This window comes from Megachile rotundata, chromosome 3 (assembly GCF_050947335.1).
Source record: "Megachile rotundata isolate GNS110a chromosome 3, iyMegRotu1, whole genome shotgun sequence".
NCBI classification, from domain to species: domain Eukaryota; kingdom Metazoa; phylum Arthropoda; class Insecta; order Hymenoptera; family Megachilidae; genus Megachile; species Megachile rotundata.
Genome location: NC_134985.1, coordinates 22945559 through 22969153, shown reverse-complemented (window position 1 = coordinate 22969153; position 23595 = coordinate 22945559). Strand labels below are relative to the sequence as shown.

Sequence of the window (23595 nt, the reverse complement as noted above, 5' to 3'; positions counted from 1 at the left end):
GTCGTCGATACTTAGCAAGATAGTTTGAGAAAGAAACGCGGCGATCTGAAAAATCATCCGAGTCGTTCCATCAGATTTCGCGAGTTTTACAAAAGCGTTTCTGTAAACGACTCGAAAAATTCCATAAAGCCATACGATTGCGGATGTTTAACGATGTTTAGCGACCTAAGAGGTCATGTTATATAGCGTAGATGCACTGTTTAAGGATATCGTAATTATGCAACTAAAGTTAATAACCGGATAAAAGAGTCGCGTTAAATTGGATTGACGTCGATCGATGGCCAAGTGCTTCGGTACAAAAACCGCGACTCAGCTGGAAATCGTCTTACTTGGTGCTGAACAGCACCCGGAATAACCAAGAGGCGCGTTGTATCGGTTTTACACAGCCATGTAAGTCGATATCACTGATTTAATAAATAAGGGAAAGGATTATAGAAATTCATTGTTTTCATTGTTAACATTTTGTGTGACGATGTACGCGATCAACTTGGTTCTACTTTAGTCTATATACGAAGGACGGCAGGGAAAGTGTTACGTTAGAATCCCTCTAAAGCTCTCCTTGAATATTTCTACGTTCTCGGGGTATCTTCTACGCGAACGCATGATTTCGAAATTCGAAAATTGTCGAATTCCCAAATTTCTACCGCTAATCGTTAACTCGCAACAAACAGTAACGTGTACTCGTTGCAGGTACGACAAGTTTGTGCAATTGTAAAGGAAACGAAGAGGGAAAAGTCGAACGACCGATCAGCTCCTTTCGTCGAACCGTGCTAAAATTCGATCGGTGTAAAATTAACCAAATATGTCGAAAGTGTGTGAAATTTTCCTCACTTTCTATTCCGTTCTTTTCTTTCCGCTTATCGGTCTGCTGCTAGTATGTTCCTATCTATACCGTCGCGTGGTAGACGTCGTTTTAAGACTTCAATTGAAGGAACAATTTGCGGGTCTCTTGGACGGATCTGACAGTGTTTGGGCCATAGAGGAACCTGCGGCCCTTTCCGTGAACAACATTCTACTGATCATAGAGAAGGATGCTCGTCATTCGAACATAAATTTTCTCGAAAGCTTTCGACAGATGGCTAAGAATCGCATACTGAATTCACCGTTCGAGAAATTATTCTTGCGAAGGAAAAAAAAATATGGTTATTATTATTGGGAAAGATGCGACGTGATCGATCTGAAAGAACGAGTCAGATGGTTGGAATACGAACGTACGAACTGCGATGGATCCTGCGACAATATTTACAACGGTCACCTGAAGAGAGTATTGTGGAACGTTTGTAATCAACCTTTACCAGAGAATCATACGGCTTCTTGGGAGATTCTGATCGGTAAATGTTGTCCAAGGGCCAGTTATCATTACCTTAGACGCATGGAAGAACGTGTGACGAGCAAGATCAGAATTCCTGTCTTGTTCCGGGTTCATCATTCTCTGGCCGATGGCATGGCGTTGCTAAAGTTTTTCCGGGAAGCTATCATCGACAAGGAACCGATTCAAGAAACTTATTTGCAATTAGAGAACACCGGTTTTAAGACGAAAAACGATGATACGAAAAAGCTGAACATACATGCAATAGCGAGCCCTTTAAAGCCTTGTCTGAACGGAGAGAAAAGTTTGCAGTGCCCATTTCAGAAAGATATCGTGTCCGCGTCTATGCCGTTTATTCACTTTGCAGTAGCTTGGCAGTTCGTCAAATCGGCGAGAGAGCGAATGAACGTTGTCTTAAAACGTGTTAAAAATATTGCGATAGAAGATTTGAAAGGAGAAACGAAAGCATTTATGAGGAAACACGTTGATAAGTTAAAAGATTTTTTTCTCAAGGTTGTTCGCAACAAAGCGAGGAGATGTTTGCGAATGATCAAAATCGTTATCGATGCTCCTGCTTGTTTGCTCCAACAAGCTTTTCGCAGTATGGACAAAAGGTTTGTTCTTCGCGATCGTGTTTGCGTTTCATCGATTGATTAACCGAATGTTCAATTTAGCGCACTCCATGGGGCACAACTGTCGGGTGAAAAGTTGGTCTCGTATTGGTTGGAAGACGATTTCAAGAACGTCAACGACCAGAAATTGTTCACCAAGATTCAGAACATCAAAATCATCACTGGCGCTAGATTCGGGGACGTGATACTAGCAGCTTTGTCAGTTAGCTTACACAAATACTTTCTTCGCGTAAGCGATCAAAAAAATAATTGTACATATTGTCACGGATAAGACATATAACTTTATTTGAAATTTGATTCGTGCAGGTGAACGAACCAGTCCCGAGTAAACTAAGCGTTGTTCTGCCGACCAAAATCGAAGAATGGAGCGAAAATCTTCCGTTGCAAAACAATTTTTCGGTCGGAGTACTGTCGCTTTGCGTTTCGCGAATAAATGACAAACAACTGGCGAATCCAGCCGAGAATTCTCAGATTTTGGATCGCTTGGAGGATATTAAAAGCGCGAACGACGCGCTGAGAAATAGCTTGGATTATACGGTTAACTTTTTCGTGATGAAATATCTTTCTGCTTTATTGCCAGAGAAACTTCTGCGGCCGATTCTTAATAGTCACAGCACTATGGTGTTCAGCAATTTAGTTGGTCCTCGGGATGTCAAACTTTTGGGACATTCTTTAAAGAATATCGTCTTCTGGATTCCAAACAGGTAATTTTTTCCGTGCTTTTCTCCTTTTCCTTGTACATGTATCATTATGATTTTTAGGAGCTTCACAGGAATTGGATTCTCCTTATTAACTTATCGAGGCTATCTACATTTGTCTCTGATCGCTGATAAGGCGCTAATACAAAATGAAAAAGCGCTCACGAGGATCTTGGAAAACACCGTGAGCGAAATCGACAATCTGTATGACAGATTAACGTTGTCGTTCTTTTCGAAGAAACTCCATAGAAGCATGTCAACACCCATGAAGAAAGGTAACTTTTCGACAAGATTTCTGATTCTATCGAAATTAATATTTAAAGGAATTTTTATATTTCCAGCAGTCGGCGTGTTGTAAAATAGCGGGGAAATTGTACGTGGAATCATTTTGTACCGAACTATCGTTTTTTCTTTTCTCCTTTTGCCTAATAAATTTTTTCATTTAAAAATTTAACATGTGTCGTGAAACTGTAAATAGTCATATTCTCGTGTTTTATATTTTTTATTATGTATAATTAAAAATATGGCCTTTGCAATAAATAAATAAATAAACAAACAAACAAACAAACGTGTGCGTGTATTTTCTAACTCTATATGGTATAATTTTTAATAAAAGAATAACACGTTTAGAAATCGTAAATTTAAAAAATACCTCAACTATCAATATCCTGTTGATTGAAAACAGAAATGTTTTAAAGAAATCGTTAAATAAACTTAAAAGGAATTGTCCGAATTCGACAGAAGTTTGTTTTTTTTTTCAACGATTCGTTTTCAAAAATAAATACGGCCAAAAGACGATATCAAATAGAGTGTTCAAAAATGAAAAATTCGTTTGTCGTGTAGACATTTTGGGCGACGCATTTACTATCGAACTGATTTTAGCTTGCTGTATCAAAGGATTCTTCGTTTTAAATCGAGACTTGTTCTTCTTTTGATCGTTCGTATTATTGCACTCGGAGGAAGCGTCCACGTCTTCTGAACTAATAATGTACTTTCGATGCTTCAATGTCCTAGTGGAAAATAAATCGATAGTGATTACGTAATAATCGTCGAATTCCATATACATATATTCGCATGCTACACGGGCTTCTTTAAGTGAAGGAGAAACACACGGTTTGTGACAATGCGACGCGTAATAGATTAATCGATGGTGTGCCCTAACCGATGCGTTTCTCTTAGATGTTCTCTTAGATCACCTAGAAGTCTACTGCACTTCCGAGTCTATATTTGCAAGTTTAATTTTCGTAGAAAATTAAATAGATGAAAAAACATCGTACTCCTCTCGTTCGATCGTTTCAAACCGTTTCAAATAAAAGCTTATTCTAACCATTTTCTCTTTCTGCTTTCGTCGGGAGACGAACTATTTAAATCACTGTCATCCCCTTGTCGGCTGCTCGAAGGAGGTTCGCAATCTTGATTGCTGCACGATTTACAAGGGCAATTTGATTTCAGAGTCCGTAAAATCGTGATAATTCGTGGATCGTCGACATTGTTAATAGTTGGAGATTCGTCTGTAGAGGTAAATTCACGATCTTCTTCTGTTTCTTCCTCTGCCCTGAATCACGCGAGTTTAAATAAATTAACTTTTGATGTTTAGTTTACGCGTTACTAGTCCGAGACAATTACTAACTTTGCATCCTGTCGAAATTCTTCGAAGCGTACCACATCTTGTTTACAGTTTCGTTCATGAAGTTTATCGGTTATCCTTTGTATCTTCCTTTCCGCTACTTCGATACTTCAAATTACCATGTAACGATACGATAACAATACATACGAGCAAACATCGATTAACGTCGATCGCGTTTGTATTACACGTTTTCTATAAGGTGAAAGTCACGATTCAAGCGAACGGTAGTACAATTGAAATGAAAAGGTATCGTTTTCAAAATTCTGCTTGGAAGTGACGTGTAATACAAAATCACTGCGATTAGCGTCATCGAATGTGACACTAATAATATACTTGTGTTAATTTCTTTAACTAACTTGGGCGTACGGTTGACCAAAGTACAATTCAAACATGGTGAATTTTTTATTTTGTTGTTTTCTGCCTTCTCTAGCTGCCGTATAAACAGTTAGTTATTATTCGGTCCATGATTGCAATTTCGATCATTATCGTTATAAGTACCGAATGAAATTCTTGAATCGTGTGAGCCGGAGTAGTCTTGATTTTGGCTCTTGGAATTTTGCTGCATTTCAGTCGAATAATCGATGCTTTTGCCATACTATTACCGTCGCGATCGTCTTGTCTCTCACTGTTTACTTTCTTTCCTGTCAAATGGTTATCACCGATCTTCTCAATTACTTCTTTCGTTGCGTCCTTATACAAAACAATTTTTTCATCTGCTCTTTCCCGGTTCTGAGTAAAAAATATTCTACTAAATTATATATTAACACTAGAATCTTTCAAGATTTTTACGATTTTAACAAAATTTTATTCAGCGTCAACATGGAGAGATAGAGCATTTCGATAGAGTAAACACTCTGTACAAATATATGTAAAATAGCAACGAAGCTTAACGATAAGTCTAAGGAAGAACACACCTTCTGGCGAACCGATGAATCATCAACATTTATTGTATTATTACCGGTAGCACTCTCTTCTTCAACGACATCGTTTTCGTCTTTCGATACGTCAAACGGGACAATTGTGTTTTTCGCATGATTCGCGTTCTTGCAATTAGGTGATCGTATTTTCGCATGCTTTTCGACAGTTGACTTCGGCCTAAATGTCTGAAATCTTTTCTGAAAATTCTTCCTTGACATAATTCGACATCTTACGCGAGCTTTTATGGGTCTCTTTTTAAGCGGAGCTCCACTAACCATCGTGCCACGGCCAACCTTCTTAAAATCGAGAAAATTCGGTACATCGGGTTGACTAATGGCAGCATCATAGTCATAAGTTATTTGCGGTTTTGGTGCACGATTTTGCGGATTCACCCTCGGTGTTGGGGATCGTTTCGCTGTTGTTATCATCGTCGACGTCGTCGTCATCGTCGTTGTCGTTGTCATCGTCGTTGACGGCGTCGTGTCGTGGATACCACGTTGAGATTTTGCGCTCATCTTTCCTTCGACATGGCTAACGTTCCATCTGAGAACGTAATATGTATTGGTTCAAGTCATATAGAAAAATAGATTTTTATCGTAACGAACGTATGTAGAAACCTACATGGGAATCAGTGACTCGCTCGAGACAGGTACTAACTGCGTTTTCGAGTTTTTACGTGGCTTCAGCTTCTTCCAGAACTTCAAGATCGTTTTTATGGATTTGCGCTCGGTCTTCTTTGACGCTAAACTATGCCGATCAACGGAGTTTACACGTTCGACCGGTTTATCGTTCCATGTTGAATTCACTCTTCGCGGCCGTGGAACAGGCGATGTAGAATCGGTCGATTTGAGATTGATTCGAGACTGAAACCGAAGGCTCTTTATCTTGAGATTCGCCAGTATTTTCGATGCTTCTGTTCACATTTTCTAATTATACGCAACTACGCGACGCATGATGGTTTGTTCTGCAATTCGACGCTTTTACGGTTAAACAAAAAAGATGTGCCAGAAATTTCAAGGCCAATTCGTCGAATATTCGAGAGTACTCACACATAAACAATTAGTAAAGTTTAAATAATAAAAGGACTCGATTCTTTGAGTTTAACGATATAATTATTTCGTTTTCATTTATTCGGATCTGCAAGGTATATTACATTAAATACAATGTTCCATCGCGATATAAATTAGACATATCTATGTATTATTCTATCGCGATAAATAAAACTTTGTCAAATAATACTGCTGAGTCTGTAAGAGGTTTCTCTATCTTAGTACTGGTCTCCGTAACAAAATACGAAAAACAAATCTTGAGATTTTCTCGTACGTCAGAAACATCAATGCCGCTGTTAAAATAGTTTGTAGCAATTTGGCCTCCATTCCCTTGTACAATGCTCCTATCCCTTGTTTTCTGTAAAGACGAATACGCATGAAATTCTGTTACGTTTAAAACGCTACGAAAAGAACAAACATGTGTACTGACTTCAGTATGTAAAAAAGAATTTCCAAAGTACCAGCATCTGGGGGTAGATTTGGATATTTGTGACCATGCTGAAAAGAATAAACACCGATTAGATCGTATCATAAAATATTTACAAATGTTTAATAAATATCTGTATTTACGTACTCTTAATTTCGTTTGAACTAACTGTAAGGGATACGTGATCGCAGTGGCTATCGCTTTAGCTGCTGCACCTATGGCGAAGAACATCCACGCAGGCGGTTGCGAATTACGTAAAGACGTGGTAACTTTTCTTTTAATAGTTTCGTAAGTCATAAATTGGATGGCAGGATTTGTAACTAACATCAAACTGGGTAAAGTTCCTGACCAAAGCTTTCCTGGACCTTCGTATTTCCATATATGCGTAAGCCCATCTGAAGCAAAAACTCTTTTATTTTTATGCAAAGATTCATTGTATATGCAGTCAATGCCAATATTATATGCATCATTAACCGAGTGTAATAAAACGTGGATCAATACGACCACTTCTTTCGGCATAAGTATTCCTTATGTAAACTGAATTTTAATGATCATCCAAGTTTATTTATACGCGTTTTTGTGGAATCACGCGTTGACTTAACATTTCAGACTTTGAAACCTTGTACAGACGTACCGAACAATGTATTATACTCGTTGTTATTTCGTTCATGAGCCTGTTCGACTCCTCTCATTTTCAGCCTTGTATTTACTACCCACAATGGTGTCGTCGAAAGAACGTTAATTACACCTGCTATCGAGGCGAACAGTAAATCATTACTAGCCGTTTGATTTCTCCTAGCTTTGAGCATCTTCAAACCATGGAATGTATAAAAGTAAACAAAATTGCTAGCGCAAAGACTCTGAAGAACAGGCACCATTCCTCTGTACAATGTGCATCTAACGAAAGAGAAATAAACAAAATTAATAGTCAGTTTTTTGCAAACATATGCTTCGCTTTTACGATATAGCCAAATTCTAGTTAATTAAAAGATAAGACGTACATTCCTTCCTTTTCTACAAGCTCACGGATCGTTGCGAGTGTACTTTTTGATCGATGATCTTCTTCCACTGTACAAAAGGAAAGAAAATATTAAGATTATTGATTCATAATAGGAACAAATAAAAAACACAAATATTCTGTATGCGTGCATAAGTTCTTTAAAGGAGCTTTAAAATACTTTGAAAAATTGTTAATTTACATTATTTGACAAGATATTTGCTAAAATCGGACAAAAAATGTGCATGTGTATACAGTAGATTCAATATGCGTGTGCGTCCATGAGACGCGTCAGATATTTCAAACGTAATGTCATCGCGCGATGGTGTAAAGGTTAATCTAATTTTTTATTCATACACATTTGAGTGTATTCTTATCAGTTATTTTAAATGCGACGACCGATCATACTTCGGACCAATTGGAACAATAAATATACATAACGGATTCCTTATTTTTATTTATTATAATGTTTACTCACGTTGTAATCGACTTCGCACCGTATCCAAAGGGAAGAACGTTGCCATGGCAACAACGCTACCCTGTGTGACAAAAAACATCGATATTAATGAAAAGATAACTCGTCAGTAATCAGAAAGTTTCAGTAATTTATCGTTACATACGGCAGCTCCGGATATAGCGTGTACCAGCGTTTCGTATGTAAAAACGTTTGAATTATGTGTTCCACCACCCATTTTCTCGGACGACTCGTATTCGAAAATTTCGAAATATTTCACAGCGATATTGGATTAAATCGTATTATTGATAAAAGTTCCTATAAATATACGATATACGTGTTTGTTTCTAAATCCTAGTTTTGCGGCGAATTAGTTACAATAAAATGATTCTATACAACTTTAAATTCAAATTATTCGACTCGATGTATCGGCGGGTTTAGCAATATCCATATCGATATACTGATGAGGTCAATACGAAATGCGTTGCACTTATTTCCAAGATAAAAATTTGCCAAAAATTAAAAATTCAAAATCGATTTAACATCGTTACATATTTATGGATTATTGAAAGCCAATTGTATAGAATCCATAAAAATACTTCTATCGACTCGATTACCACCGTCGATAATCGAGCAACATTCGAAGCGAAATTGTATTTCACGGTGAATCGCGAAGGTTGTACTCACTATCGTGAAACCGAAAATCTACCGGTGCCACATTTGAAATTATTCGTCGAACGATCGTGTCCGCGTCCACGTCCTTGCTCGACGAACGTCACACTTCACCTACGGTCACTGACGATTAACAACCAACGAGAAAAGATTCAGATTTAAGACTGTCGCATATAAAAACGAAACTCACGTGCTAACTGTTTAACTTTGTTACGCCAGAACGGCTTACACGCACGATCGTTTTGCTCTACATGCTTCTTTATCGCGAACAAACGACAATTCCCATCACGAGCCAGTCACGAATGACGCGCGACTCTCTGCTCGTGGTTCATAAGCCAAACAATTTTAGCTGGATTTATCGTGTTCTAAACGCGGCCGATAATATTACTTCGATCATGGCGGAACGTCCTGCGCACTCTATGGAGTGAATTTGTCGTCTACCGTAGTCAGTGGATAATACGCTTGCGCACTTTTTTGCGAGTTTGCGGTTACATCGATGACTCGAGAGGTCGATAGTGTAGCTCGCGTGTAACTCACGAGTCGCGTATCTGCATGTGTTGTACGTTTGGCCGAATATGTTTGAATTTACGAGTCGTAATTGTTTGCTTTTTTCGTGACCTCGCTGTTTTTATTACTTGCTATAACTTTCATCGAAAGCGAGAAAAATTAAAACGATATATTTCCGAAACCTTTTCTTCCCTTTTCTTTTCTTTTTACCGTTATCGGTCGTGTACGATCGTGAAATCGAATCGATAGTAAGTAGACATGAAACGTAATCTAATCTGATTCGCGAATAATAAAAGTGAAACGATAAAAATGTATATATTACGAAGGGATATCGTGTGTCGTTTTTGTCTTTCTTTTAAATTCATTCAAGTCGAATTTGCAAATCATTCCATAAACACGATAATAATGTTAATCTACATACATGTGTATGTATACATATATTATTCGAGCAAATTATATCGATCGATTTATTTTTCGCGTGATCGAATTAAAATACGCATGAATATTTGATTATGAGTTTAGTATGTATACCTGGAAGAAAACGTATAAAAACTGATGTAAACGTTTCCGAGATACGTATTTGAAGGTCTAACAAGGTTAACAAGCATTAAAAAATAATTGTAGTTGGAAATGTTACATTCGTTACCGATAGAAAGTTTAATTATCTTAAGCTTAAAAGAATATTTGAACTGTTGATCGAAATATCAATAAATTTCTACAAGATTGTCTTTCGTATTTGTGCCGGTGTTCTTCTACGAAAGTGGCGTAGAAGATTCTGTGAAATGAAGGAAGACGAAGCTTTCGATCGTCGCGAAATTACGATTATAAATTGTTGCGGAGAAATCCGTATCTTGTTCGACGAATACGGAAACGTAACGATAACTCGTTGACTTTCCTCGGCGTGTTACCATCGCGTTGTACAAAAGCAGAGAATTTCATCGGTTTCAGTCGAAATCCCACGTTCGTCTTCGTCTTTTCCGTTTATTTATTTTCCGTTTTTATTCTAACTGCGCGAAGAAAATTTTCGGAACATCTTTGTACGAACCAATGTATTTGAAAATTCGTAAGAAACTCGATAACAGCGCGATATTACTGGGAACAGGGTAATCTAATTATGCAGCATAAGGTCAATTCATTTTCATCGTCAAGGGATCGCGTTCTGCACGCAATTCGCGAATAATAAAGTTCGATTCCTCGATCCGGTTAATTTATGGACGTCTAGGTTTTATGACGAATCGCATGTACTTATGGAAAAACGGATACGCGGACTGAATGTATTGACCGCGAGTTACAGAGGCGGAGAGCCCTTTAATTAAAACAGCGTTAAGAAAAATCAGATTTAATTACGTGGCAGGCTTGCGAAGGAACTGTGTTGTATGTTCTCGATATTACGGTTCTGACGATAAAGGAGACACTCGCATGATGTACGAGCTTTGTGACGCCTCGTCCGAAATTCTCCGAGTTCTTGACGGAGTTTAATTAAACATTCCGCGAGCCTGGAATTTTGTGGTCACCCTCATCCTCTTTACTGAAACTGCTTCTAATGAGTTCTGCTTTCTCGAATCTCGATACTTGCTAACGTAGCGTGGTCGATGTCGTTCTTATCGCGCGAAAAAATGAAAAATTCGAATCTTATGTATGACCTGCATGTCCTTTCAGTGCAAACGTTATGTCCTTAGAGTATTCATCCGATAAATACTCGTCTTAACTAGCACCGGAACCGAGCGAAGGACTTGTCTAGTTAAGAAATTGTTCGAGGGTTCTTTTTCCGGAATAAAGTGCTCTACCGCTTAATTTATAGTATCCGGGTTCTACATATGTATTTGTGCGTACATTTGTCGACGGAACATATCAATTTCGAAGCGTACACTGGTACATGCATCTACCGTGTACATATTTGCAGGCGTATACGCGCGTCGTTTATAAGCTCGTTTTGTCGTTTGAAAGTATAAGGCCTTTTCTCGATTACGGTGGATCCGCGTGAATCTGTAACGGCAGAAAGGTGAATTAACGAGCATCGTTAATTAAGCTGTGTCGCGATAGAGACGGAACTTGCTCGAAAGCCACCGAATAGTTCTCTTATTCGATGTACGCTCGTTATAATCGCGAATAGAATCTAATTCTGATACGATGATCGCGTTTGCAGCAGCTGCGTGCAATCGTTTTATCGGAGCGAAGAGATCGAGAAGACGCTCGTCAGAATCCTGTAGATTCGATTTAAATAAATTTCAATGGTAATTTCTACGAGTGATTTTCTGTAAGGATAAATCGAACCGTCGATGTTCCAGAGAAATATAAATGGTACCTCGAGCGTACGGGACAGTGGCCCTTCAACCGAATTCGATTCCATTTTCGATTGGACGCGAGAAGATTCGTTATACAAGTATCACGGATGACGATTAAAACCCCGTTTAGCTGCGATCGATATCGGTCCCAGAAATACACTTCGCATAGAGAGATTTTCGAGTAGAAAGATATAAAGTCGTAAGAATCTGGGATATGGAATCGCGTTTCGTTTTCGTAGAGATGTACGAGAACGGACAACGATATTGTAGATCGTAGACGATTAACACTTTGAAATTTCTCAAATATAATATAGAAGTATATTTCACAGAACGTAGAACAGTAGAATATTCGAAATCGCGGAATTATCTTTGTTTAAAAGAGGAGGCGCTTTTGCTCTTTGATTAGAAGCATTCGTTTCTAACGAGGGTGAAACTGAACTATCTTTAATTCGTAGTTCGTTTAAAGAAAAAGGAAAGGAGCGAAATAGGGGCGAAACGGAAGCGTAGCGGGCTGGAAATTAATTAACGTATTAATCGAGTAATTGACCTCACCCTAGGACTCTCGGGAAACCTACAGGCGAGTTCCTTTCATCCCTGCCAACGGCGAGGGTTAATTAATCTGTTGGGAGTTCTGTAAAAATGTCTTTTCATTACGTTGTTCGGGGCGCTGCCACGAAAATGACCCACTCTTACTCTTCAACCGCGTAAATACAAACTGCTACTGTCAATTCTCCTCCTACTTTCCTAGTAATTATACACTCGTCTCTAGTATTACCTCGTTGTGACTTATTCCTTCGAAAAATGTTGTAATCGCCGACGATCTTCCCTCGATCGTTCGTATTGAAATTGTCGCGCGAGAAATTTCTTTTCCGAGATACGAGCGATTCAGAGTCGCGTGACTGACTTTTCAAACCCTCTCTACATACATATAGTTTGTTAATCTGTCGTCTATGGCTTGTGCCGTGCGTTTCAAAAGTCAAGCGTCCAATTTTCAATCGTGAAAGTGGCTTGAATACGATGTTTCGAATTGAAAGAACTTTTCGATTTTCATCAGCATAGAGAATTTCTCATGTAGTTTTTCGTCGCCTACGTCTTTTTATTAAACGCTCTGTATAGCTCTCTTACGAATAACTAACAATGAAAAGACACGTTTTTTATATCGTTTATGCATTTATTATAAGAAAACGGAATGCTCTTTTGGTCCGAAAATTAGAGGCGTTTCGGTCGTTACAGTATAATGGTTGTGTTCACTTTTGACTTTTGAATAGCACGTATATCGAGATTAATATAAATGCTGTTTTTCACGCGACAAATAATAATCTAATACGATGCTGGAAGCTTCGAAAATTTGTCAGTATTGTACGTTTTTAGCGTCGCAAAAATATTATGACAACGGAAAATAAAGGAAAGAAATTTGATGTTCCGACTGCGACACGAATGGAAGAAATCCATAATTGTCGGAAAACTTGACTATTCGAAGCTTCGCGAAACTTGGTAAACGCATCGAATTAATTATATATATATACACGTATACGGAATTTGGTTCGCATTGGCTTGACAATCATGCTTATACAGAATTCGAGTTTCACGATCAGTCGACCATTGCGACAATCGTAAGAACGATAAACGCGATTCGAGTAAATTAATCGCTCGAAATAATTTAAATTCGATAAAAATCCTTCGATCAAATATGAAAGTAATACCGCGCGAGAATTGATCAAACCCCGTATGGCAACTGAACTTGCCATATGACGAGACAAGTTGTCAAGCTCATTGTCCCGAATAACATTTTAGCCGATGTTCTTTGTTTAACGGAAAGTTCGAAACGGAACACGTTCCACGAGTTCTACGTAATTAGTCAGACTCTGGAGGTATATTCGGAGAATCGGTCACCGATATGCGCGATTCTTTACGTACTCCATACGCTACTGTTACTACCGCTTCTATGCACGGTCTTGTTAATAAAACAATATACATCTGATTGTTTAGTAGACATACATATGTAGAGAGGAGGCAGGGAATCCACCGCGTCTACGCATATTATAATTTGCAAGAAAGAGCAAAGTACTCTCTATACTTTATATTCTATATTCTGTATTCTACGTTCTACACGCTACGCTCTACGTCTAATCTTGATCCGTTTGGATCGCGATAGGTACATGTACAGATCTCAGTATGGCGGCAGAACTTTCCGCCATGTTATGTTAACGCGGTAGATTCCGTTTCTCCCCCAAAGGAGTCGTCCTACTTCCAGGACATATAATCTAATCGGAACCTCTTTCTGATTTACCGTTAACCCTTGTTAACGCTGAAATTGCTTTCTTCTTGCACACTGTACGCGCGGATACAAATCACCAACCTTTTTTGGTTCATACATTTTTAACGAACATTGAGCGCCGGCTAAAATTTCTAGCATGTTAATCAGGGACATGATTTGATGCGCGAAGATCAAGGTCTAATGATTTTCGTGGAAACTGGTCCCTGTACAGCTCGATGACTCGATTCAGAAACGTTTTTGCGAGGAACCGTTTAACTCGAAATTACAAATGATCGACTGTTCTTAAAATATTCTCGAAATATTCAGAAACGATCAGGAAAACGTATCTTTCATTCGTTTCGATCATAATTATACGGCAAACTTTTCCGCGTCGATTACATCTTACTTTAATAATATATGTTACTTCGGGGACGCTATGCTACAGCTATTCCTTTAATTAATTAAGGCGAGCAGCGTGGTCGGTTTTTTAATGTTTCATTTTTTTCCTTTTTGCGACGATCCCCGCTTACGACCCCTCCTATCCTATGTCACTTCCGTAGAAACACGCGATATACACGTATTAATTTACGTCTTTTAACGATCCTCTTCGTTGAACGTTCATTATCACTGTACAGTTCGCTATACTCTCATAATTAAATGCCGCATAGAAAAGGCTTCTTTTTTTGTCATTTAAATATACATCTTTTCTTTTCTTCTCTTTTCTTCTCTTTTCTTCTCTTTTCTTCTCTTTTCTTCTCTTTTCTTCGATCGATCGAAACAGAAGTACGAAACTTGTGTCGGATGATAGTTGTTGAATCGTAGCTACTTAGAAAAGACATGTTTATGTACAGGGTGATTCGAAAGTGATCCGATAAATGTTTGTATGTTATTAACGATATTATTCGATAGCGTCGGCAATACGTTTTGACATATTGAGACCGTTATTAAAATAAAAATAAATATGCACACGTTATTTATTTGTTACTCTACTCTATTTTATATTAAATGTTCTCGATCTTTTGGCAAAATATTACTAGCACAAGTTACATTGAGAATTTTGTACGATCTTCGAAAGCGATCAGTCGCTTTTAGCGGACAGTAGGTATTATAATTATACCAATATCTAATAGATCGGAATAAGGAGGATATTTGCGAAGGCATCCAAGACAAACATTCTGCAAAGCAAGACAAGTTGAAGGTGAAAAGTGAAAAATCGAAAAAATCCATCTCGTCTAGTTAATCTGATGAAAATATACGCGATTAAGTAGAAACTTTTGAAACTACCGATAGGTTGCTTCGAATCACCCAGTACGCAGCTAGATATTTGTTTATTCGAACAGAAGTAACAATTTGTCCGTTAAAAATTGTTCGGTGTTCGGTGAGGTGATGTGGCGATGTCGGCGATCACGATTCGTGTCGAGAGTCGCGTAATCGCTGGGCAAAGATCGTCTTCGAAGCCAAGTGTCTCGTCGCATCGTTTCGAGTCCGATTATCGATAAAACTGCTGGGTATATCACTGAATCGAGCATGTCTTCCTGGCGTCGGAGGATCTCAGAGTGATCCTCGATCCCGGTGCATTGTTCTCGTTCCCCGCAGCCAGGGAACACGTTTTCGTCCTCATGATCATCAGATCTGTTCTTATGCTGGGTCGACGCACATTGGGCGCCACGACGCCGCAGGCGTCGCTCAGCCGTCGCTTTATACTCAGGGTCGCTTTGTGCCTTGGCTGGAAACAAATTGTCGTTCTTTTCAGACATTTCCACGCGTTTTCCCGAGGAAAAATGCCGGACCGTTTCGTCGGTTTAACGCGTCCCTAAGCCGTGCTCACGAATTCTCCAATTACCGCGTTTATAAATTTTCGAGGGTTATTTACGTTTTCTATCCGGATTGCTCTTTCGTTCGTCCCTCGCTCTGTTTCCCACCTCGGTAACTTCTAAAACGTTTTCCCCGACGACGACGACGACGACGACGACGACGACGACGACGACGACGACGACGACGACGACGTTGCGCCGTTTTGAATTTCTCGGTCAAGAACCGTGAAATGAACGACTTTTAAACCCCCAACTTAAATGATGTTGTCATCTTTCGACTTACCGAACCTCTGCTCTCTTTTCTCGCGCATTTTTAATCGACGATTTCTCTGCTCGTACGCGGGGAGATACGCTAATTAACAAATCGAGTTTCGTCGTTATAAACGTGAAAATTGGGCCGCGCGGCACCGTGGATACTAAAAATTCTCCATTAGCCTAAGAATAAGTTAAATTTGATTATGAGCGTTACGGAAAAAATACCTAAAGCTCGAATGGGCTTAAATCGGCTACGCGTTTTCGAAAATTCTCGAGACACCGACTTTCCTTATCCGATCGTAAGGTTCATAAAATCACTTACTTGTGACGGTGGTAACATCGTAGGAGAACCGAAAGTGAGTGGAACCTTTCTGTGATGATTAGGTGCCATTTCGAGAGGTAAGCCCGCCACTACGAAAAGTTGATAAAAGAGCTCCTCCACGTGGTAGTTCCTCTTTGCGGAAGCCTCCACGAAAACGCAACAATCGTCCTGACTGTTGCAATATTCTTCTGCTTCTTCTACCGTAACTGTTCTGTGAACACACCGAACATATTCGTCATTTTTTATTCCTTTTTTATATTCTTTTGCGAAATACTGTGCTGCGCGACTTCTAAAATTTTGTCGCGATCGAACATTGTCTCGTAGTTAATTAATTAATATATGTATATTATAAAAGCGGAATATGTGTTTGTACATTATATCGAGACGTATATTTCAACATTCTCGTATTTCGAGATGTCTGCATTCCTATGTTGCCACCTGCTTAGATCAATAGGTCGTTAGAAAGAGAACGTCTTTCGTTTCGATACACCTGATAGTTCAACTTAATTTACTAAATTTTTAGTAACATCCGAACGAACGAACGAACGAACCAATTGCGAATTACGTTCCGATCGAAAGGGAATTTTTTCTTGGTCGGAAGTATTACGAAGAAAAGTTGTTTCCCTTTTGCAAGGATGCATGTTTTTGCCAATTAGAGTGTAATCGTGCAATTTCATCGCACGCTGTACGTCGTGTATATGTATCTATGCAGAAGCGGACATCGTAAATTGGTATCGAGTCGAAATGGAGTGGAAAGTTTGCAGCGGTGCGTAGTAATAGCTAATAAGTAAATTAGTTAGGAAATTTCATCGATTAACCCTTTCGCTACTACTGAACGAACGCGGATTATTACGAGCGACTACGGTTGTTCGGTGCAATTATTTTACACTTAAGATCGTTGGATGGAACGAATGGAAATTTTGATCGAATGTCCATTTCTCTGGGAAAGTTGTCGACGTACTTTTGGAGCTTCGCAGTCGCGGAGTCGCGAGACGCAGCGAAAGGGTCAATTGACCGATGTTCGATGAATTAATGGTCCGAGACGGATGATACACGATGCACATACTTAACATCCTTATCACATTTATTCCCGACGATGACCATAGGAACCTTCAAATTGAAGTGACTCTTGCTTCTGCTCTTCGTGGCGCTCTGAGTTGCGCTAACTTTAGTTTCCAGGATCGATTCTCGCAGTCTGATGGCCTCTTCGAAGGATTCCCGACAATCCAAACTGAACACCACCACGAACAGATCTCCTGTATCACAAAACTATCTTTAAACAACTATGGAAATGAATGGAAGGGAAGTTTCGTTCCGCGACACCGACGCAAATATCGATCTCTCGTAGCGAGCAAAGTTATTAATCAGTTTCGAGTCTCGCGTAAAAAATCTGCCAACTTTTACAACAAAATACAAGTATAACGATCGAACAATTTGAATTTTAAAGCGTCATAATATGTGGCCGAAGAACGATCGTTAAGTTTTTTCCTTTATCGTAACGATCGTTTATCTTTTACAAGTTTCTCCTTCCCATGCAAATTATTCGGAATCTCATTAAGCACTCGTGCTGGTCAAAGTTCACGCGACTCGTTGAAAACGTTGCAACCAGTTCCGTCGGGAATAACTACCGGAGACTATCAATTTTGACGACACACGGAAAATCGTGTCGGAATAGATCAACTCTGTATCGTCTCACCGAGTAGCTTGTTTCGTATTGTAAGCTGCACCGCGATAGATCAATTCTTCTTTCGCTGATATTTGTCAGAACGTATCTAACAGAAATAGCGGTCGTACCTGTTGTGGAAATTTATAACGCATCGATCCTTAGATACAATTTTTAATAGATACACTTTTTTAATAATAATCTAATCGTCTTTAAACATTGATCGCAGCGTACATTAGCAGAAATAGAATAGAAATCGCGACAGATCTTGTTCATGTTACGATCGCATTCGCATTCATAGTATGTATTCTATATTTCTTTCGCGCTCCAAAGATTCCACGATGGAATGTCGGTCCTCTTGCTTCCGGCTCTCTTCCGACGAGGAAAGAAGCGTGCAGCCCATGGGAGAAAATAATTAACGCAGCTTGGATGGATCGCGTTGCAAACGCGAGCCGAACACGACAGAGTAAATGCAACGGAGAGATTTCTCTTTCGTATCTCGTTGCTTCCGACTAATCGTTTCTCGTGTAGTACGAAGCAAAGAAACGTTACCCGCGATATAATAATGTTAAACAGGATTTCGATGCAACTGTTTCATTTGTTCCTAGAACGGTTTTTCTAATTGACATAACTTCGCGCGTGTATTATGCCCGAAGAATATGTATATATACATATAATATATGCTTCGCGATTTTAAATTACGAGCGCGCGTCGTATGGAATAATGCGCGGTAACTGTCGAACTGATAGATACCGTATCGAGTAGCGAAGCCTTCTTCCTCAATTTTCTGGCGGGCAGAAGGAAAACTTGAGAATATGGAAAATTTGTCGGTGTACGAGAGCTCGTTTATGTAAATACGAAATTAGAAGTCGAAGCTAGCGAATAGTATGTAGAAGCTAGCGTCGCGGTTCAATTTATTTGGATCGAATTAATCTCGGTAGGACGAGAACGTCGAACCGATTACGGCCATGTGCAGGTAAAAGTGAATGGACCGCAGGTTGCTATCTAGGAGGAAATCGTTATCGCGTCGAACAGGCTTTGTTCTCGAGTTGACTATAAAGTTAGCACGATTCTACGATGCGGAACAGATCGTTGGCGGACGATAAGTTCTCTCGAAAGCTCTTCGAATCGGACCACGAGCTCTTTTCTTCCCATCTGTTTGCAAATAGCTGCGAAGGAGGCGATGGAAACTTTACTGTTGGTGTTTACGTTCGAGTCCTCCTTTCTCTCTAGTCGAGATACTTTTCTTAAAAACAAGCTGGTAGAACGATCTTCTAGGCGTCATCTTTCGATCGAGTTGTTTAAACTTTATTTATCCTGTGACGCGAACGATCGTTTTTCTTCTATGTCTTCTATGTCCCTCGACTTTGCCCGGCAGATAAGTGCAGCGCAAACACACGCGACCAAGATCTTAGGCGAATTCGTCCGGAGTGGACGGTTTACGGTGTATGGAATCTGTAATTCATTTACGAATAAAGGAGAATAGAAGACGAAAGGGCAGAAAAGAGATCCGTTTAACGAAACGCCTAGCTCTTAAGTTAATTAAAAGGAAATCTTATCGCGAGTAATTAGGACAAAAGGTGGATAATTATGATCAATCGAGAGGTTGGAGCGAAGCGAGAACGGTCGAAAGTACGAGAAAAGGGGAAGGTTCGAATAATCGTGAGAGACATTGGGAGAACTGATTTAAACGGAGATTCCATTTTACTGAAATCTGTGTCGCGCCATTTCGAACCTTTTCTTCGATTCTCTCTCGTTCTCTCCACGAAAAGGATCCTTTAACTCGTCCCGCTCTCAACGTGTCGAATTTTCTCTCGAGCAGAGAATATTTTACTTTTTCGCGATCGATTAATGTTTACTACGCAAAATATACGAAACTGAGTTGGCGAGTTGAAATTTATCAAGTCGAAGGTTAGCTTTCGAGTCGAAATTGTAGTCGAACTTGGTAATTCTACGATACTTGTTCGACGCTTCTAATATTACTATAATTTCCACAAAAGCAATGCAAGATTAATTGCATGCTAAGTAAGTAGGTACGTATTTCGTTACGTCGAATACGATCGTCGGGCTCAAGTACCTGATAGTCAAGTACTTGAATCGATAATATACGTATAGAAATGTATAAACAGAGTTGTAAACGACAGATTAATTATAGAAATCTGTTTATTCGAGGCTCGACGTATTATTATAAATGACACAGCTTCTCTGATACGAATCGTAGCTCGAAAGCCGACTTTAATAACGGCTTTTCCAGCACCGTAATCTCGATGTCGGTCTATATAAGAGACTCGCCCGGACTTAATAACTAACCCTCTTTTTTCTCTTATTTTGCATAGCAGCCGCGTTCGTCTAGTCGAGTATAGTCGCGTCTAGTCGCGTCTAGTCGCGTTGAATGGCATCGACTAGCAAATATTCGTATCGCGAGCGGAGGTCCGCGTGGCATGTAACGCTCGTATAACTCGGGGAGATGAAAATTTTCGTGGAAGAAGAGAACTAGATGCAGTAAAAACCTCCGTTTCGTCGTATATTCACTCGATCGCACGATTCATTTTGCCGATTAATTTATATCGTATTTTCATCGCGAAAGAAATAAAGTTCATTTATTAATGAAATAAATCTATCTACGTAGCAGCGATGCAGAAATTCTACCACCGATTCTGTACACTGTATAGGGATTTAGAAATTTCGGAATATATGTATGTTTCGATAGGACACAACGCGCGCATACATGTTTGTAAATGTCGTTTTACGATGCTTTCGTGACATAAGTTTTCGTATCTCGAAATCGTTCATTACATAGTAAGGCGATAGAGCTGCTCGCGTATTGCTGTTTATTACGAGCGCTAACTAGACGCTAAAAGCTCTACCATAATCATTTTTATGAAGTTCTACATTTCAAACTAATATACTGCAAGTGGCAAACGAAATGCAGTGGTAAGTGGAAGAAATCGATACCTGTCCAATGTATTATAAAATGAAGGATTGTTCGTTTCATGTATTTGACAAAGTTACGAAAATTCGTTGATCGGTAGACGAGTTTATTCGAAAGCGTCGTCGGTCGCGGTCGTGCTCGACCCGGCTCGATGCATATTTCACGCGCGTGTCTCGAGCGTCTCTTCTGCTCGGTCGCGTTCGACTTCGAACCTAACCATCCAAAAGCTAGAAATGCCTTTTCAACGTTATTAACGCGCTTATTTCAACGGCCGTCAATATGTTTCCTTATCGCGTCAATGCTCGGCGACTTGCTGACATCGTCGATAAGAACTAATTAATCACAGCTACGATATTAAAAGAGACGAAGAAAGTTGAAATGTTATGTCAGTTTGGTGTAATGCAACCCTTGATTATGGAAACTATAATTGGACTTGAACTGGAAATTGAAACGTATTCAAAATTCGAGTAAAATTGATCACGGCTGAAGTACGAGTGCGTGACGAGTCAGACTCGTGGAAATAGTAAGGCTAAGCGAAGATGAATCGTAGGAACACTATTTGCGCGTCTGATTCTCGTTTTCCAATGGTTCGAACGCTCGTTTCGTACGAAAGATCCTCGTTCGCGGCTACGCTGCTAATCGGACATTTCGAGTCTCGGCAGTACTTATCCTATCTATACGGAAATATAACGCGACGAACGAACGAACGAGTCGAAAGAAATTGAACCGCGTATCGAAACTGGATCGCGTTCGATTAATTGGCGTTGGATTCGATCCTGATATTATATCTTTGGTATTTATGGGCACACGCGTTACGAGAAGCGAATCAACGACGAGAGAAGAAATAGCTCCTCGAGAAAAAATCGAATATACATACCTACGTTATGCAGGTGAAAATTTTCAGGAGAAAGGACAGAACAAAGTGCGAGCGTTACTGAATCGTATACGTTTGTCCTCGACTACGATGCAAGCGTTTAATCGAAGCGTGGATCGAGCTTGCAAATTGCACGGTTATTCGCTGGTTTGTTAAATGTCATTTATTACACGCGCGCATTCGTTGATGCGAATAATTAGTTAGAACGCGATAATTACGGAAATTTATTAGGAAGCAGGGTAACTCCGGCGTCTTGGGTAGATATTTCAAGCAGGAGATAAACTCGCGGCTGTAACGCAACGTTTTCATTAATCACGCCAGAGTGGAATGATTAAAAGGATAAATATCATCGTATTCGCGAGTTGAAAATTTCGTACTGGTAAAGCCGTACTGGTAAAGCGTGCGATAATATTAATAACGAATCGTTCTTCTTGTTATTATATAGTATCCTGCTGATGCAACGTGCGCAATTCTACGACTATGATCAATCGTTTCCAAACTGAAGCAAGCTCGTTGCAAACATGAAAAATGTTAGGTTAGATCTTTCTAAATGGAATACGTGAGTAAATATTTTGTTGAGAGAAGAAAAAAATAATGTAAAATATTTCCGTGGTAGATCAGTTTTATCGAGTAATTGTTGTTATCGAGAATTATTGTTCGATCGAATAATTGGCAGGATCATACCGAGGGTGCAGAGGTGTTCACGTGGTGGTTGTATGATGTACGGACGCACACGTGAGGTGCGCGCGTGTTTCGTAAGTCGAATGATCAATACGCGTACAGCCGTAATACGCTGGTATACGGAATATGCGTACGGGCTGTCGTCACGTGCGTCACGGCTGATGCAAATACATTTTTCCGGAAGAGAAAGCGAATCTATCGTTTTGCTCGTGACAGTTTTCCAATTGGTATCGCGTTCATCGAACTGGACAAGTTTCTACGTCTAAACAGCTACCTACGAAGATCTAACATCGAATGGAATATTTGATTTTTATTATCTATTTTATTTATTATTTAGCGAATAGCGGTGATAATATGTATATTTTCAAAGGTTGTTTAGCAGTTTGTGCCGCGTCGTGTCGCAACTCTCCGGTTGACTCGCACAATACTTTCCCGGCGAGCGTTTCAACTTTGCCTGCAAATATTGACTATGCGCGTTTCGCAAAATTGCGGAGAATCGGTAAAAGCGTGCCGCTCACCGACGAATGCCACTCGAGCATATTCTCGTGGATAGCGTGCCGATGTTACCGTTGCGTTGGATTTTCCTATCCTGCTATCTACGCTCCAGCGGAATCCGTTCGACGAGCTGTTGTTCTCTAGGACGTCGTCGAGTTTCGCTGTTCGATCGATATTTCGCTCGATATCGAGACTGTAACCTCTCGCTCGCACTTGGCTGGAAACTCCACGGAAACGAAGTTACCGGACTAGATGGAAGAACGGCTGCTCAACAAGTTGCGGAAGCGGATCTTGGCTCGTCGTGTACGGACCAAGAGACATCTCGCGTTTCGAAAACAGAAGGCCTTGTTCCCTTTGTTCCTTATTTTACCGTGTACCGACCTCGTGTACGGATAAAAGAATACATATTTTCGCGTTACCCGCGGAAATATAGAATTTCAAAATTATGAAACATCTCGTATCCTGTGTATCGAAACGGTCAATTAAAAATCAACGAATCCTAGTCGATTCGATTTAAAGCGGCCAGTCGAGCGGATTTAAGTTAACAGACTTACCTGTTAGGAAGGATAATCGTCGCATGGCGGGAAACGGATGGTTGCCGCTCGTGTCCAGCAGATCAAGCTGATGGACCTCTCCTCTGATTCTGTACAGCTTTCGATGGAAGTCTTCGATCGTAGGCGTGTAACTTTCCTCGAATTTGTTGGACAGAAACCTGAACATAAAGAGT

General features: G+C 39.8%; 3 protein-coding genes across 9 annotated transcripts in view; 1 reads left to right on the top strand and 2 right to left on the bottom strand.

The window, feature by feature from the left end:
* The first annotated feature begins 9 nt into the window (after positions 1-9).
* Positions 10-3208, top strand: LOC100880924 (uncharacterized). 3 transcript variants are annotated; one of them, XM_012297726.2, is made up of 6 exons: positions 10-390; positions 691-1923; positions 1984-2170; positions 2248-2645; positions 2703-2914; positions 2963-3208. In XM_012297726.2, the coding sequence occupies exons 2-6, from the start codon at positions 803-805 to the stop codon at positions 2995-2997; spliced, it is 1953 nt and encodes a 650-aa protein (XP_012153116.2). In that variant the 5' UTR covers positions 10-390; positions 691-802; the 3' UTR covers positions 2998-3208. The 3 variants fall into 3 exon arrangements, with proteins under 3 accessions (XP_012153116.2, XP_012153118.2, XP_003708536.2); XM_012297728.2 differs by having other exon boundaries at positions 11-390; positions 2984-3208; XM_003708488.3 differs by having other exon boundaries at positions 13-390; positions 2981-3208.
* Positions 890-6137, bottom strand: LOC100876930 (uncharacterized). Of its 2 annotated transcripts, XM_076530176.1 has the most exons (8): positions 5806-6137; positions 5460-5727; positions 5181-5381; positions 4765-4995; positions 4623-4696; positions 4270-4374; positions 3967-4194; positions 890-3649 (listed from the first exon to the last, which is right to left on the bottom strand). In XM_076530176.1, exons 2-8 carry the CDS (start codon positions 5697-5699, stop codon positions 3397-3399), a joined length of 1332 nt encoding a protein of 443 aa, XP_076386291.1. In that variant the 5' UTR covers positions 5700-5727; positions 5806-6137; the 3' UTR covers positions 890-3396. The 2 variants fall into 2 exon arrangements, with proteins under 2 accessions (XP_076386291.1, XP_012153189.2); XM_012297799.2 differs by having other exon boundaries at positions 5181-5727.
* A 137-nt stretch (positions 6138-6274) lies between these two features.
* Positions 6275-23595, bottom strand: part of LOC100880810 (peroxisomal membrane protein PMP34) — a 30858-nt gene continuing 13537 nt past the window's right edge. For 3 of the 4 annotated variants that reach the window (XM_076530172.1, XM_012297708.2, XM_076530171.1), the window contains 9 exons: positions 23423-23580; positions 17290-17479; positions 16224-16434; positions 8136-8196; positions 7662-7728; positions 7295-7557; positions 6808-7055; positions 6664-6731; positions 6275-6591 (listed from right to left, as the gene is read on the bottom strand). In XM_076530172.1, the coding sequence (XP_076386287.1) occupies positions 6447-6591; positions 6664-6731; positions 6808-7055; positions 7295-7557; positions 7662-7728; positions 8136-8196; positions 16224-16434; positions 17290-17479; positions 23423-23580 (1411 nt within the window). In that variant the 3' untranslated portion in view covers positions 6275-6446. Of the gene's footprint in view, positions 6592-6663; positions 6732-6807; positions 7056-7294; positions 7558-7661; positions 7729-8135; positions 8197-8277; positions 8430-8798; positions 8898-8973; positions 9253-16223; positions 16435-17289; positions 17480-23422; positions 23581-23595 lie in introns of those variants that run through there. The other variant, XM_076530173.1, reaches the window with a different exon arrangement.

Bases quoted from the DNA above. Each gene is read 5' to 3' on its own strand.
- LOC100880924 (XM_012297726.2), top strand. From the start codon at position 803: ATGTCGAAAGTGTGTGAAATTTTCCTCACTTTCTATTCCGTTCTTTTC. The intron at 2,171-2,247 runs GTAAGCGATCAA...TGATTCGTGCAG, and splicing joins TACACAAATACTTTCTTCGC to GTGAACGAACCAGTCCCGAG. The intron at 2,915-2,962 runs GTAACTTTTCGA...TAATATTTAAAG, and splicing joins GTCAACACCCATGAAGAAAG to GAATTTTTATATTTCCAGCA.
- LOC100876930 (XM_012297799.2), bottom strand. From the start codon at position 5,699: ATGAGCGCAAAATCTCAACGTGGTATCCACGACACGACGCCGTCAACG. The intron at 4,697-4,764 runs GTACTTATAACG...TTTATACGGCAG, and splicing joins CGATTCAAGAATTTCATTCG to CTAGAGAAGGCAGAAAACAA. The intron at 4,375-4,622 runs GTTAGTTAAAGA...GGTAATTTGAAG, and splicing joins TTGGTCAACCGTACGCCCAA to TATCGAAGTAGCGGAAAGGA.